Source organism: Lipotes vexillifer, unplaced genomic scaffold, assembly GCF_000442215.2.
Source record: "Lipotes vexillifer unplaced genomic scaffold, Lipotes_vexillifer_v1.1 scaffold128, whole genome shotgun sequence".
In the NCBI taxonomy this organism is placed as follows: Eukaryota; Metazoa; Chordata; class Mammalia; order Artiodactyla; family Lipotidae; genus Lipotes; species Lipotes vexillifer.
The window spans coordinates 1,189,608-1,206,945 of record NW_006797837.1 but is presented as its reverse complement, the minus strand read 5'-3'; the positions used below and the strand labels follow the sequence as shown (position 1 = coordinate 1,206,945).

General features: G+C 38.1%; 1 protein-coding gene across 1 annotated transcript in view; it reads left to right on the top strand.

Annotated features, from left to right (window-relative positions):
• Nucleotides 1-17,338, top strand: part of LOC103068508 (S-adenosyl-L-methionine-dependent tRNA 4-demethylwyosine synthase) — a 152,488-nt gene that overhangs the window by 112,186 nt on the left and 22,964 nt on the right. Inside the window, exon 9 of the mRNA XM_007469913.1 lies at nucleotides 8,940-9,050. Coding sequence (XP_007469975.1) covers nucleotides 8,940-9,050 — 111 coding nt within the window. The remainder of the gene's footprint in view (nucleotides 1-8,939; nucleotides 9,051-17,338) is intronic.

The following is a 17,338-nucleotide window of genomic DNA, read 5'->3' as shown; positions in this document are numbered from 1 at the left end:
CGGTATGTAGGCCTCTCACTGTTGTGGCCTCTCCCGTTGCGGAGCACAGGCTTGGGACGTGCAGGCTCAGCGGCCATGGCTCACGGGCCTAGCCGCTCCGCGGCATGTGGGATCTTCCTGGACCGGGGCACGAACCCGTGTCCCCTGCATCGACAGGCGGACTCTCAACCACTGCGCCACCAGGGAAGCCCCTACAATATTTTTTAGTTTTACAGCAGAGTCATTCAGTATTTTTGTAGATTATACTCTGTTATAAGTTATTATAAGATAATGGCTATAATTGTTTGTGCTATACAATATATCCTTGTTGCTTATCTATTTTATATGTAGTAGTTTATATCTTTTAATCCCATATTCCTAATTTATCTCTCCCCCTCCCCTTTCCCCTTTAGTAACCATAAGTTTGTTTTCTATGTCTGTGAGTCTGCTTCTGTTTTGTAAATAAATTGATTTGTATTACATTTTCTGATTCCACATGTAAGTGATATCATATATTTGTCTTTCTTTGTCTGACTTACTTCACTTAGTGTGATAATCTCTAGGCCCATCCATGTTGCCACAAATGGCAGTATTTCATTCTTTTTTATGGCTGAGTAATATTCCATTTTATGGATTCCATCCATTCAATAAGATGGATACCACATCTTCTTTATCCATTCATCTATTGGTGGACATTTAGGTTGCTTCCATGTCTTGGCTATTGTGAATACTGCTACTGTGAACATTGGTGTGCATGTATCTTTTCGAATTAGAGTTTTCATCTTTCCCAGATATATGCCCAGGAGTGGGATTGCTGGATCATATGGTAACTCTATTTTTAGTTTTTAAAGGAAACTCCGTACTGTTTTCTCTGCAGTGGCTGCACCAATTTACATTCCCATCAACAGTGTGGAAGGGTTCCCTTTTCTCCACACCCTCTCTAGCATTTAATATCTGTAGACTTTCTGATGATGGCCATTCTGACCAGCATGAGATGATACCTCATTGTAGTTTTGATTTTCGTTTTGGTTTGTTTCTGGTTTCTTTTGCTGTGCAAAAGCTTATGTTATTTTTTTAAGCCCCTCATTTTCTGTCTTCCTCCTTATGTTGTTAATTTCACAGATTACATTTTATACATTGCATGCCCATTAACATAGATTTATAATTATTGTTTTAGGTATATGTGTTTTAAATCACATAGGAACAAAAAAAGGAATTAGAAACCAAAAATAGAACAATACTAGCTTTCATATTTACGTATTTAGTTACCTTTATCACAGTTCTTTACTCATGGTTTCAGGTTGCTGTCTGGTGTCCTTTCATGTCATCCTGAAGCATTCCCTTTAGCATTTCTTCTGTGGCAGTTCTGCTAGTGATGAACTCCCTGAGCTTTTGTTTATCTGGAAATGACTTTATTTATTTATTGCTGCATTGGGTCTTTGTTGCTGTGTGTGGGCTTTCTCTAGTTGAGGCGAGCGGGGGCTCCTCTTCGTTGCAGTGCACGGGCTTCTCTTGTTGTGGAGCGCGGGCTTCAGTAGTTGTAGCATGTGGGCTCAGTAGTTGTGGCTCGCGGGCTCTAGAGCGCAGGCTCAGTAGTTGTGGCGCACGGGCTTAGCTGCTCTGCGGCATGTGGGATCTTCCCCAACCAGGGCTCGATCCCGTGTCCCCTGCATTGGCAGGTGGATTCTTAACCACTGCGCCACCAGGGAAGTCCCTCTTCTTTATTTTTGAAGTATAGTTTTACCAGATGTAGAATTCTTGGTTGATAGTTTTTTTCTTTCAGCAATTTAAATATGTCATCCCACTGTCTCCTATTATGGTTGATGGTGAGAAATAGGCTCTGATCTTATCAAGGATCGCTGTACATGACAAGTCACTTCTCTTTTGCTGCTTTCAGGATTCTCTTTGTCTTTTGGCAGTTTGATTATAATATATCTCAGTGTGCATCTCTTTGAGTTTATCCTACTTGAAGTTCGTTGTGCTTCTTCAATGTGTAGACTCATGTTTTTCATCAAATTTTGGAAGTTTTGGCCATTTTGTTTTCAAATATTATTTTTTGCCATTTTCTCTCTCCTCTCCTGAGATTTTCATAATGCACACGTTGAACATTTCATGGTGTTCTACAGGTCTTTAAAGAGAAATGTAAATGATAAACCTACATCCCTTCTCTTATTTCTCATCCTCAGAAGTAAGCACTATTAATGGCTTGATGTGTTTCCTTCTATGATTTCTTTTCCTGTTGGGTTGGATTGTCTTCACCGAGTCTTATAACATTGTCTTTGCCCTCTTTCTTTGATTTACATTTTCAGTTATTCATTACAGTTTAATTTGGTTGGTTACTTAGTTAATTTATTTTGGAAGCAATTCTATAATAGCTTTCCTGCTTGTCTTCCCTGATTATAAAGAATACTTCATTTGGCTGTATCATGAATTGTATCTTTGAATTTATTTTCTAATTCTTTGCTTATTTGACATATCAGATTGACACATTTTGTTTTGTCTCCCATGAACAGTAAAAAATTTAGTTAATTAAAGCCATTTTAAGAATAAGTATGTTTTCTAAGGACTTTGAAAGATTCATTGCCCAATTTCTAGTAGAGGCAATACATATTCCTTTGCTTTTAGAAACAATGGTCGTCAGTGAGGGATTGTTTCAATTTTAAGGTTTTTTTGTTTGTTTTAAAGAGTTTAGACTTAATTTTTTGACAAGCATGATATGACTTGGTCAGCATTCAGTTTGTTTGTTTTTTAATTGGGATATAGTTGCTTTACAGTGTTGTGTTAGTTTCTGCTGTACAGCAAAGTGAATCAGCCATATGTATACATATACCCCCTCCTTTTTGGATTTCCTTCCCTTTGAGGAGCCAGGCAGGAGTGGTGGAGTCTTACCTTGCTCGTTTCCTGGTTCCTCTCCTCTTTTGGTATTAACCATTGTTGCTAATTTTTTTTCTGACTTTGGTTTTGTTCATTTACTAGAATAAAATGTAGATTATACAACAGTTGGTACTTTGGTTGCTTGTTCACTGCTGTATCTCTAGCATCTAGTATTATGCCTGGTGTACAGCGGGACCTGGTGCCTGTTGGTTGAATTGATATCTGTGTGAACAAATGAATGAATCTGTGTAACTGCTGCTGGTGGTGGTGATGATGGTAGCTGAAATTTATTCATAGTTTTCTATCTTCCAGGCTGTGTTCTAAGTTCTTTATTTGTTTTAGTTCTTTTAATTTTACAGCAATACTATGAGATATAGATACTATTACTCTTCCTATGTTACAGAGGCACAGAGAGCATGCCTTAGTTCACACAGCTGACTCCAGAGCCCAGTAGCTTAATTGCTACTATGTACTCTTTTCCTCATCTTATACTTTTTTCCTCTTTTCTCTCCTCCTTCCTAACTACTCAGACCTTTTCTACTTTGTACTTAATCCTTTTTTCCCTCACTTCCCTTTGATAAACATTTAACATTTACCGTTGGAATTTTGACCTCAATTTTCACTCCATGTATTGGGTTGGCCAAAAAGTTCGTTCAGGTTCTTCCGTACCACCCCGAAAGAACTTTTTGGCCAACCCAATATTTTCAGTCCATGTATTGCTCCCCTCTAAGAAACAAACATAAGTTAAAACCCAAATTTAAACTCTGTCACAAAGATCTGGTCTGAATTCTAGAGGTTAACGTCTAGGTTTCTTGCTGCACAGCCTAGCTGCACATTGATTGTGATGTTACTTTCAGATCCACCCCTCCCTCCCATTTTATTGTGTTTGTTACTACCACTGGGGGAAAAAAGTCCTAGACTCTCAAATTAAACAGAAAATACATGAAATTATAACATGCCAGCTACTTGACACTTTTTTACAAATCTCATTGTGACATTTTACAAATCACACTGTAGCCTGAACAGAAAGTAGCTAAACTTTTTGCCTGAATTGGATACTTTCATCTTCATTTTTGTATTCTGTAGTATTACACAAACCCTGTCCCCACTAGATAATATGCCACATTCAGAAAATCCTGCAGTAATAACTGACCAGAACCTATGCAAATTAAAATTACTAACTAAATCCCCAAACTGGGGAAAAAAATAGGTTTTATTCAAATTAAATTACTACAATACAATCCAGTTTGTACTCCAATTTTTTCTTTCTTTTTTTTTTAATCTAAAAGAAGGATAAAATAAAGCGTTAAGTATGTCCTTTGCAAAGGAAATTCCAGCTCTCACCTCTCAAGCAACATCTGTACTCAGTTTTTGTTTTAATTTGATCTAACTGGAGTATAACACAACTTTCTTCTATAGACTTTAGGAACTGCTTTAACTAATTTTAAACAGACTTTAAAGTCTCCGAAACCATCCCATCGAGCAGGCTCCCTACAGACACAGTGAAACCCAGAATGTGAATTTGATAATTTGAAATAAAATCTAATGACATTTCTTTTTTAGTAACCCCATAGTGCAATCTGAACATTACAGTAGGCTATAGATAAAAGGTAAATGTACTAAATTTAGTTATATCTGTTGATCAAAAGATATGATGAAATCAGAAAGGAAAGCTGTAAAGTGGATGAAAATATTTCTAATACAATTATAACAGCATTCTTACAGCCAGAATATAGAAAGAATTGGAAAAACCCAGTAGTAAAAAGACAGCTAATCCCAGTAAAGAAAAAATATTCAAAACAGTTGAGCAAGTACTTCACAAAAGAAGAGAGCAGAGTGGCCAAAAGCATACACTCAACGTCATCAGTAGACGGGCAAACACAAAATAGGGCAGTGCAGGAATGGCGACTAACAGCAAGTGCTGTTGAAGAAGAGAAGCAGCTGGAACTCTGATCCGCTGCAGGTGGAAGTATATGGTGAAATGACTTTGGAAACCAGTTTAGCAATATCTGCACATCCCGTGATCCAGCACTTCCACTCTTAGGAACATTCAAGAAACATCCATCGGGAGTCAGGTACAGTAACAGTCATAGCAATGCTATTTCGTAAGAGACCCAAACTGGGGAAAAAAAACCCAACGAACCAACAACTTTCACTAATGCAAGTATTTTCATATACTGGAGTACTAAACAGCAGCAAAAGTATATCTGAAGCTAAAGTCACCATCAAATTCAGTGAAAGAAGCCAGACATAGAAGAATACATGTCATAATAGCATTTCATAAAATTCCCTAAAGCAGGAAGAACTAAACTCTAGTGTTACGAGAGAGAACAGCATTTTATAATAACTAAGAACTGGAAATAATCCAGATGTCTATCAATGGGGGAATGGTTGAATAAATTATTGTATATTTATATAATGGAATATTAGGTAATGAAGAAAATGAACAAATCTCAACATGCGGTAAGCATGGATGAACTTTATAAACACAGTGTTGTATGACAGAAGCAAGATGCAAAAAAGTATATGGTTCCATGTATATAAATTTCAAACACAGGCAAAAATCTAAACTTTAATGTTGAAGTCAGGATATTAGATAGCTTTGGGGTAAAGGCAATGGATGGTGAGTGGGTGATGAATATTTTCTTTGTGTTAATCCCTTGGGCTGTCCATTCGTGTTTTATGTATGTTTCTCTTTGTATGATTTCTTTCACAGTTTGAAAAGGTTAAGCAACGAGAGAGAGTCTGCCTTGGATTCATTCTGCTTGGGTTCATATCCCAGCTTTGCTGCTTTCCAACTGTGTAACTTTGGGAAATTCACTTAGCAGCACTAGGCCTCAATTTCATATCTGTAATGGGAAGCTAATAAACCTATTTTGTAAGTTTTGTTGCAAAGATGAGACAAATATTGGAATCTTTGCTAAGATGTTAAACACAACAACAGCTGGCACATAGTAAGGGCTGACTCATTGCTAACGCTTGCTATTGTTATTGTTGGTATCATTGCCAGTTTATTTGTTGAAAGGAAATTTTAAACTCCCATTGGAATTACATTATATTTAGAAGTCTATCATGGCTGTCCATGTAGGCTAGTTTTTTATGGTCTCAGAAATATTTAATTTTTTCACTCTCCATGTTATTTCATAAATAATCATCAAGTATTTTATAGATGTATTTTAGAGTTGAAGTAGAATTTTCTTTGCCTTGCATTTTGTAGTTGTACATATAGTATATATGTACCATACATATGGTATATAATAGCTAATACTTAGTATGACTTACTGCTGCCAGCATGGTTCTAAGCATTATGTAGATGGACACTTTTAATCCTGTGTAAACTCCCATTTTGCACAGATAGAAACTGAGACAGAGTTAAAGATGGCTAGTATGTGGTCTGGGATTCAGTCTGGCCTCAGAGTCCACATTTACTCCACTGCTCTATGCTAGGAAAGCTGCTCATTTTTCTATTTTTATTTGGTAACTAGCCAATTTTACTAAATCTGATTTTCTTAGGTTTTCAAGAAGCCAGCTGTATCGTTTGCAAGTAATTGTTTTTTGTATACTATCCACTTATTCTTTTTTTTTTTTTCGCGTTACGCGGGCCTCTCACTGCTGTGGCCTCTCCCACTGCAGAGCACAGGCTCCGGATGCACAGGCCCAGCGGCCATGGCTCACGGGCCCAGCCGCTCCGCGGCACCTGGGATCCTCCCAGACTGGGGCACGAACCCGTGTCCCCTGCATTGGCAGGCGGACCCCCAACCACTGCGCCACCAGGGAAGCCCTATCCACTTATTCTTGTTCTTGCCTTATTGCTTTGATTTTAACTTTCAGGGAAGTGTTTATAAAAATAATAGAGTGGACATTCTGCTGTTATTCTGATTAAATAGAAATGCCTCTATATTTTACATCTCTAAGAATGACATGGACTATTGACTGGAGAGTGTTTTCTTTATGTTAAGGATGTGTCTTTTAATTTTTGAGTTTACCAAATGGTTTTTCAGTTGTTCATTCTGTTTTGTTTTAAAATCAGGGATGGGCTTTAAATGATATGAAGTGTCTTTGTGTGTCTATAAGATGATTGTATAACTTTTCTGTGTTGAGCTATTAACGTGATGAATTGTATTAATATATAGTCTAATATTGGATCATCTTTGCATTTCTAGAATTTTTAACATAATGGTGAATTTCATTTGCTAAAATTTATGTAAGATTTTTGCATATATAAGTACAAGTGAGATTGGCCTGCACTTCTCTACCATTTTTGTTAGGTTTTGGCATTGGGTGAATTCTAGCTATGTGAAGGGAATCTGGAAGATTTCTATCTTTTCGTGCATTATACACTGCATTTTAAAAATAAGTTTTGAGTACATTTTCTGATATGGCTGCCTAATACTGTTCATCCCTTGGTTATCTTCAGACATGAGGCAAAGTAGAGAGATTGGCATTCTTTTTTTTTTTGCGGTACGCGGGCCTCTCACTGTTGTGGCCTCTCCCGTTGCGGAGCACAGGCTCCGGACGCGCAGGCTCAGCGGCCATGGCTCACGGGCCCAGCTGCTCCGCGGCATGTGGGATCTTCCCAGACCGGGGCACGAACCCGTGTCCCCTGCATCGGCAGGCGGACTCTCAACCACTGCACCGCCAGGGAAGCCTGACATTTTTTTAAATTGAAATATATATAGTTGATGTACAATATTATATGTTTCAGGTGTACAGTATAGTGATTCACAAATTTTAAAGGTTATACTCCATTTATAGTTATTATAAAATATTGGCTATATTCCCTGTGTTGTACAATATATCCTTGTAGCTTATTTTATATATAATAGTTTATACTTCTTAATCCCCTACCCCTATCTTGCCTCTCCCCCCTCCCCTCTCCCCATTGGTAACTACTAATTTGTTCTTTATATCTGAGTCTCTTTTTTGTTATATTCACTGGTTTGTTGTATTTTTTATATTCCACATATAAGTGATATAATAAAGTATTTGTCTTTCTCTGACTTATTTCACTTAGCATAATGCCCTCCAAGTCCAACCATGTTGTTGCAAATGGCAAAATTTCATTCTTTTTTATGGCTGAGTAGTGTTCCATTGTGTATATATATACCACATTTTTATCTGTTCATCTGTTGGTGGACATTTAGGTTACTTTCATATCTTGGCAATTGTAAATAATGCTGCTGTGAACACTGGGGTGCATGTAGAGAGAGATTGGTATCATTTTGTTCACGTCTTAACTTCACTTTGTTTTTCTCTTGAGTATTTTGAGCCTTGCTACTTAAAGCATGGTTTGAGGTTTAGCAGCATGGATACTACCCAGGAACTTGCTACAGATGGATGTAATCATGTGTACATAACTACACGTGTCACATCATCTTTGCCATATTCTATTGGTTATAGGCAAATTACAGGTTCTGCCCCCACTCTTGTTGTAGATTTTAAACTATCATTAATCATGTTGTTTTGAGATGTTTGAATGAGTCTTTGAACTTTTAGTAATTTGTCTAGGGTCCTGGAAGGGAGCTACAGAGTCAGAGGTATAAAGCTTTTAAAGGCTTGCATGACTGTTGTCTAATGGCTTTTCAGAAGATCAGTACCTCTTTTGGTTACATGGTAAACAAATGGCAACATTGACAGTTCATCAATGTGCCTTTTCTGCCAAGTAGAGATTATTAAATAAAAAGGAAGCAGGAAAGAGGACAAGAGTGATTAGAAATTCTTACTGTAAATAACTTTGAGCAATTGATACCTGAAAGCCTGAAGGTTATGTGAATTAATTTTCACCAATCTAAAACTGTTTGGTCAATTTACTATTTCTAACTAAATGGAATTCAGTGTATTTGTTAAGAACCTTTTGGGTGTCTTATCTAGTGTTCGATACTGTGAGTGAGAGAAGAAAAATATACCAATATCTGTGCCTTTATAAGGCTTCTGGGAGTCTTATGACATTGTTTACGTTTTTTTCATCTTTCTGCAAAATGCAACTTCAATTTATAGAAGTTCATGCCACGTTTCACCTATGGGTTTAAGAAAGTTGAATATCTTCATATGTGATAAAAACAAAGTTGTGTTTTCCTCTGTTTTAGCAACAACGTACTGTCTATAGGCTGACTCTAGTGAAAGCATGGAACGTGGATGAACTCCAGGCCTATGCCAAGCTGGTGTCCCTGGGGAACCCTGACTTCATCGAGGTGAAGGTAAGGCCCTGCCGGCTAGTGTTGGGCACGTTCCCATTATGCTTTGTTGGCCACGGTGGAATTACAATCTTCTAAAATTCTGCAGGAGGTCCCAGATGTTTTATTTATTCAGTCAGAAATATTAATCAAGATTCCTGGCACTGTTCTAGGTATTGGGGATAAGAGCAGTAAAGACTAAGCATTTGCTCTCACATATAAAAAGCTTATATTTTAGTGAGAGGTAGACCGTCAACAGAAAATGAATGTACTGCTCACTACATAGTAACTTTAATATGCTGAGAAATAAAATACTGTTATAGTGAGTAATCGGTTGGCTTTTAACTACACTTTTACTATGGAAAACTTCAAATATATACAGAAGTAGAGAGACTGATGTAATGAACCCCATCCATCCATTACCATCTTCAAAAATTACTAGCTCGTGTTTCAACTGTACTCCTACCCATTTTCCTGCCCTTACCTGTGAAGCAAATCCCCATGTTATACCATTCATCCATAACTGTTTTAGTATGTATTTCTAAAAGATATGCACTCACTTTAAACACTTGTTCAGAATACTGTTCTTACTAAACAGTTCTAACAATAATCTCATATATTGGAACATATAAGGTTTCAACTTAACCAGTTATTTTAACAGTATTTTTTTTAAATTGAAGTAGAGTTAATATACAATATTGTGTTAGTTTCAGGTATACAGCAAAGTAATTCCGTTTTTTATATATTTATTTATTTATTTATTTACACACACACACACACACACACACACACACACACACACACACACACACACACACATAGTTTTTCAGGTTATTTTCCATTATAGGTTATTACAAGATGTTGAATATAGTTCCCTGTGCTATACAGTAAATCCTTGTTGCTTATTTTATGTACAGTAGTGTTTATCTGTTAATCCAATACTCCTGATTTATATTTCCCCTCCTCCCTTTCCCCTTTGGTAACTGTAAGTTTGTTTTCTACGTCTGTGAGTCTGTTTCTGTTTTGTATGTAGATTCATTTGTACTCATTTTTAGATTCCTCACATAAATGATATCATATAATATTTCCCTTTCTCTTTCTGACTTAATTCACTTAGTATGATAATCTCTAGGTCCATCCATGTTACTGCAAATGGTAATATTTCATTATTTTTTATGGCTGAGTAATATTCCATTGTGTATATATACCACATCTTCTTAAACCAATTGTCTAAAGTATTTTTTAATCTGCATCCAAATAAGGGTCAGAATTGGATTATTTCTCTCTTAAATTTCTTTTAATCTATTAGTTCCTCTTCCATGTGTAATTTATTTTGTTGGAAAAAATGGATCATTTATCCTGGTTAGTTCCCCATATTTATATTTTAGATTTTGGTGATTGCATGTTGCTCTGCCCCTTAGATTTCCCGTGGATTGTTAGTTAGATCAAAAGAAGATGGATCAGGTGTGTGTGTGTGTGTGTCTGTGTGTGTGTGTGTGTGTGTGTGTCTGTGTGTGTGAATGTTTGCATTTCAAGATTATTTCATTGGTGGCAGTGTATGCTTCCAGCAGGAGCCATTTAATGTCTGGTTGTCACTGTCATGTTTTTGCCAGTGTTTCTTTGGGATAGATACCTGTAAGTGGATTGATGTGTCAGAGAGTAAATGCATATGCTGTTTTACTAGATATTGTGGTTGGCTGCTTTAGATTTCAAAAGCAGGAAGGCTTTTCCGAGGAGATGACTCTTTTAAAAACTGATAACTTAATAGTAAGAAGCAGCACAATATGCAAAGGCTTGGGGTCAGAGCATTCTGGGCAGTTGGCACAGCTGGTCCACAGAGGTCCTACGTGATCTCCGTGGGGTAGTTGGAGTCGGCTGTGGTACAAGATGAATCAGAGTGGTGGGCTGGGGCCAGATTTTGTTAGGCCTTTCATGCATGGATAAGAGAATCAGATTTTATACTAAGTTTAACGATAAGCTTTTTTTAATACTAGGTGTGCTAGGAAAGGGTTTTAAACTGGAGAGTGATATGATCTGATTTATGATTTTGAAAGATCACCCTGCCGTTGCCATGAGTGGGTTATAGAGGGCAGTAGTAGAAGTAGGTAGACCGGTAACAAAACTTTTGCCAAAAGCAAGAGATGTGACGGTGTGGGGAAGGTCATTGGAGAGCACTGGGTGCATTTGTGATATATTTTGGGAGCAGATCCAACAGAACTTGTTGTTAGATGACATGTAGGGTATGAAAGAACAAAAAGAATCAAGAATAGCACCTGGGTTTTTGACTTAAGCAATCGTGTGGATGTGGAACAGTTTGCTGAGATGGAAAAGACCAGTGGAGAAGGGAGGCAAATTTAGGGAGTAATTGCATGAGTTCTGTGTTGACCTTAATACTTTGAGATAGCTTTTAGATAATCCAAGTGTAGGTTCAAAGTGTAGGTTCACATAAGCCACAGGTTCTATAAGCCTGGCGTTCTGGGGATAAGACTGGCCTGGCAGTAATGATTTGGAAGTCATCAGCATGAGATGGTAGTTCAAGCTATAGAGTTTTCAGAGGCAGACAGCTTTCTTGACCAACTAAGAATACACAGAATGAGAGAAAGTGACCAGAAAATTAACCCAGTCTCTCAAAGCTCCACTCTTCAGTTTATGTTTATGAAGCTGGATGCACTCTGTCACGTCAGAGCATATTTCAGTTTTACAGCCGTTTTTTAGTAAGTTCAGCGTTCTGCATTACGGTCCTCTGGAGGGATGGGGAGGTGAGAGGAGCAGATGAAATATTGCTGAGTGTGTAGCAGCCTCTAGTCAGGTCAAGACACTTTTCTTTTAAAATTGCTCTTAATTTCAAAAGGCTACTCTTGGCAAGAACTCTAATGATGCAAAGAGACAAGCTACACTTTAAATATATGCTTTGGCTTAAGGAAACCTTGCCAACATCAGAGATTAGTGGTGTTTTAATTTATGATTTAGCTATTAAAGAATGCTGCTTCAAATTATGCTGCAGTAAAACCTCTATTATTAACTTGGCTGCATCACACTGTCACCTTTTTTTCTCCTTCTTTCTTTGCAGTCATGTTTCCTATAATGAAGAAGATATTTTGTAATCTGAAAAGAATCAACCAAATTTTAAAGAAAGACGGCTACTTTGTAAACAGTGTAATTCTCTGATGGGCATTTTGTAGTCGGACAAACTATTAACATAACTAGGAAACAGATGAAGCCTTCTACTTATAGCTGAGATGTTATAAAGACATAGTTTCTTTCAAACAAGATTTCCATTTTACTATTTTATCCCTGCATTTAACAAATATTTCTGAGCTGTCTTCATGTGCCAGGCCTCGTCAAAGCATCATAGGTACAAATTTTTTTTCTAAATTTGGGTATGCTGTTTGGGAAATGGATGTCTTATTGAACAAGGCAAAATCTACAGAAGTAAAATGAACTACTTTGAGAGATTTTTTTAATTGAAAAATCTTGGAGAAGTGTGTAATCTAATCACAATTGTAAATGTCTTATTTAAGTTATAAAATAGAAGGTAATAGACGACAGTTTGTGTGTATCGGGGAAAGCATGGGATGATCAGTTGTCTCTGGTAGGAGACCTGTAATATTAAGTACTTGGGCCTTTGAGGATCAATCACATGGTTTATTAAATTCATCTCTCATTTGTCCAGCAAGTTAATGAAGTATCTTTCTCTTAAACTGGAGTAGGAAAAGGGATGTTTACAGAAAATAGCATATTATTAAGAAACAAAATGAGTTATAGAATAATTATTACTTGATCAAATTTTTAACAGTGTATGTTTAGATACATTTATATAAGAAAAGTATGGAAGGATACATATCAAATCATTAACAGTGTACGATTTGGGAGAAGGGGAAGGAAAGGCTTGTTTTACTTTTCATATTTCTGTGTTGTGTGAATTGTTGCAGTGAGCATGCATTACTTTTATAATTCAGATGATTGAAATGAAATCAGTAAATGGAGAAGGCGTGCTTTCCTGTTCAGTAGGGTTAAACTATTTAATGTCTGAAAAGGCAGCTTTTTGTTGTTGTTGTCTTATTAATTAAAGTAAAATTTTCTAAAATGGAAGCGTTTTAAAAAGAATAGTAATAAAGCCTCTGCTAAAAACATTTGGTAAGAGCTAGCAATATGGCAGCCTAAGATAACCTCAGATTCCTACAAAAGCAAACACTTAGAAGTAAATGTTATGGTAAACATACTTTTGAGAGAATAGTCAATCTGTCAGGTCTGTAAGGGAATTCCTTAGGGGCTGTAGAAAGGGAGATTGCCTGGTGGTACTCTGCAGCTCCAGTAGAGACAGGATGTGGCAGAAGACTAGGCCCTTTCACCTTTAGTGAAAGGACGAATTAGGAAAAAATTCACCCACTGACACAGAGTGGTACTTGGAGGCTTATCCCTTACCTATGCTTTTGGTAAAAAGAAAAAGTCTCCCAGGGCCTAACCCTGAAATGGGGTTGGTGTTAAAATTTAATAGTACCTCAAGGTCACATAAATGCCCTGAAGATGTGAAATTGATAATACAAAGTGACCCTGGGCTAGTGAAATACCTGAGGCTCTCGGATACCATTCATATCCTTTTCCTGGATTTCCTGGATGTGTGTGTGTGTATGTGGAGGGTTCAGGGGGGGTCTCTCATAGTCTTCGGTGGGGAAGTTGTGTAAGCTTTGATACATTCCTAAAATGTATTCATTTAGCCTGGGACAGGTTACTTATCCTCCTTGAGCCTAAATTTCCTCAGTATTAAAATTAGAATACTAATATCAATTTAATAGACTTGTTTTGAGAATTCAAGGGGGTAACATATGCCTGGGTTCAGTAAATGTTTAGATCACTTTCCATCAAGCACATTATTTAAAAATGAATCAATAGAAGCTGTTTCTCTATTATATTGATTTTCTCTTTTCTTTCACTGCTAGTCTTCTAAAATATTTTTCTGTTCCATTCCCTGTAAATTAACATGTATTTTAGCTTCATTAGGCTTAAGTAGACCTATATTTGCTAGCCTGGGAAGCTTAACCATCGTTATTTGCTTACTTGTTTGTGAAAATGTGTTGCGTGTTGTATACATCTGCCTTATTGAAAAGCTTTCATAACACAATCCGTCTGTAAATGAAATACCGTCTTTGTATTCTCTGCCTAGCACTGCACCTTGAGAAGAGTAAGTGCTCAGTAATTATTTGTTGTCAAATGATTTAAAACTCTCTTCGCATTAGCACCATGACTGTCTACAGAACTCAATCCTTGCAGAATGCATCTTGCAAAACAAATGTCTTAGCACAGTCTCAGTCTCTTTCTGCACACAAACGTAGGGAGTATTACCGGTTGTTCATGTATGTAGCAATACCTAACCAGTGATTATCAGCTGGTTCATAATCGTTAAAGTGTAGAAAAATCTTAAAAAATATGAATTAAATTTTGTATTAGATCAGAAAAGAGTTCTGGAGTTTAATGTCAGAGGAACATGTGACTTGCTCTTTAGAACAGATTAGTTGGGGGTACAGAGAAGAATAGGGTGTGGCCCCCACCCTCTAAGAGCTCAGGATTTAGGCACATCAAAGTTATGCCAGTTATCTGAGAAGAGAGATGCACAGGGTATGATGAGATTGGGATTAGATGGGATTGGAGTTCCTGGCCGAAGATCAAAGAGATGGTGGAGAATTTAGCCAGGGAAAGACTGGATGCTGAGTGGGGCAGTCCAGTGAGAAGGCCTCAGGTGCTAGGCTGAGAAACGTGGGCTGGTCTTTTTGGTGGGGGGGACAGCTATTGAAGCATTTTTAAGATAAAGGAGTGACATGTATTGCTGCAAAAAGTTATGAAGACATTTCTCCTCAAACTATCAGGGACAAAAACAATCATACGGGGAGTCTTTTGACAACCAGTCAGTTAAATTAGAATATCAGAGCCACAATACTGCTCTTCCCACAGACTGTGAATCCCCAGGTAGACTTTGTAAGCAGCCCGTGAAAATGACCCGATGGCCCCCATGTCCTGGAGCAGAGTGGTCCACCCAGAAGTCACCAGTGTAATGGTGTGGGTTGTGCTTTTCACTACAAACAGGAAGATGCATAAGTGGTCCTGCTCTTCAGGAACGTTCTTTGGGTCTGCTTGTCACCTCTCAGCCTCTGGAATTCTGGAATGAGTGCTTTCAGTTGCCACATTATACCCATCTGTTTTCTTGAGGACATTGTTTTTCCAAAGTTGTGAGGCAAGAACTTGGTGCTGGTGATAAACAGGGTGGGAGTGGAAGGTGGTGCTGGGATGAGGTGGCGGGCAGCTGCCATGTGAGGGAAAGCGAAACGTCTTTAGACTATTCAGGGGCAAGTGCGATCAGGAACCCAGTCTGGGCGGGTCGTCGGTAGACCGCAGTGTGCAGTGAAATGAAGCAGCCCACGTAGAGGGGGGAGGACCGGAGGGAGGTGTTGAGGAGCCCAACTGAGGGAGGGCTTGGGGAGGCCGTTCAGGGAGGCCGGTTTCTACTCATGGCAGTTCTGTCACGCGCAGGCTCGGCCTCCACAGTTGGCTCAGGAAGTTACCCACACTCCCCACCTCCGAGGATTTTGTCCGGCTAAAATGAGAAGTTTTCCGTGAAAATGATTTGTTAACGATAAAGCATCATGGGAACGTATAGAGAAGTATAATGTGAAGGCATAGTGATGACCTATGGCAATCATTCTCTCATTTCCTTTCCAAACCAAATCTCTCCTTAGCATTTCATGCTTTATTATTGCTGAATAATCGATATTATTTTCCAAAGCCATTGTCATGAATATAAGATCTTACTTAGGGACTTCCCTGGTGATCCAGTGGGTAAGACTCCACGCTCCCAATGCAGGGGACCTGGGTTCCATCTCTGGTCGGGCAACTAGATCCCACATACCGCAACCAAGAAGCCCGCATGCCGCAACTAAGACCCAGCACAGCCAAAATAAATTAAAAAAAAAAAAAAAGATCTTACCTAAAACCTCTGCTTCAATGAACTAACATTTTAAATATTAAAAATAAGTTCCTGGGGCTTCCCTGATGGCACAGTGGTTAAGAATCTGCCTGCCAATGCAGGGGACACGGGTTCGAACCCTATTCCGGGAAGATCCCACATGCCACGGAGCAACTAAGCCTGTGCGCCACACTACTGAGCCTGTGCTCTAGAGCCCGCGAGCCACAGCTGCTGAGCCCACGTGCCACAACCACTGAAGCCCGCGTGCCTAGAGCCCGTGCTCTGCAACAAGAGAAGCCACTGCGATGAGAAGCCCGCGCAACGCAACAAAGAGTAACCCCCGCTCGCCGCAACTAGAGAAAGCCCGCGCGCAGCAACGAAGACCCAACACAGCCATAAATAAATAAATAAATAAATAAGAAAAGTATTAAAAAAATTAATTCCTTTGAATTAAGCAGTATCTACATGGTTGTTCATATATTTCGTCCCTCATGAACAGTATTTAAAGTGAAGTAAAGTTCATTTTTATGACTAATTTGACTTATGAATAAATCATTTTCATGTATTTGGGCAAGTTTAGTACAATTTTTCAGCCACGCTTTCTTAAAGATTTTTTAAACTGTTATATTATTTGCTTTTTTTTATTCAGCTAAAACCCAAATTCAGTTTAATGAATTTTGTAAATCAGTGGGCTAATAGAGAAGCTTCTCTTGATTATTGTAATTAAGCTGGGCCTCCTCTAGTTTATGTTCAGCAAAGGTCATCTCAGTGTAGTACACCAGTAAGTAGTCTTTGAACAGCCATCTGGAGTAGAGGGTTTTGCAGAACTCATCTGAGTTTTTGGCCCCCTCCCAGCACTGCCATCTGTAGGGTCAGGGTCACTCTGCAGTGCTCATTGTAGGCGTTTCATTTAATGTCATTCTATCCCCTCCAGTCTGTGTGTGTGAGAGAGGGAGAGAGAGAGAGCACGAGTGAGAGAGGACCTCATTCTATTTTAGTTATTCCGTACTTAGTAGCACATCTAGACTATTCGAGTCTTTTTTCAAGAAAGTTTGATTTCTTGGGTATTTACAGAGCCTACAAAGTTACTATAGTCAGTATTGAAAATTAGTCATTAATCACTTATCACTATGTAACTTAACAAATGGAAAACTTAGTTATAAAACTTGTGTCTTACATGCCTGGGCTGTCAGGTAGAACTAAAAAGAGTTAAAAACCAATTTATCTTACTGCATTTGTACTGAATGGGAACTTCTCTAGGGGGTAGATACACGTATATACGTGTAGGTGTGTGTAAAGGTATATATATATATATATATATATATATATATATATATATATATATATATATATA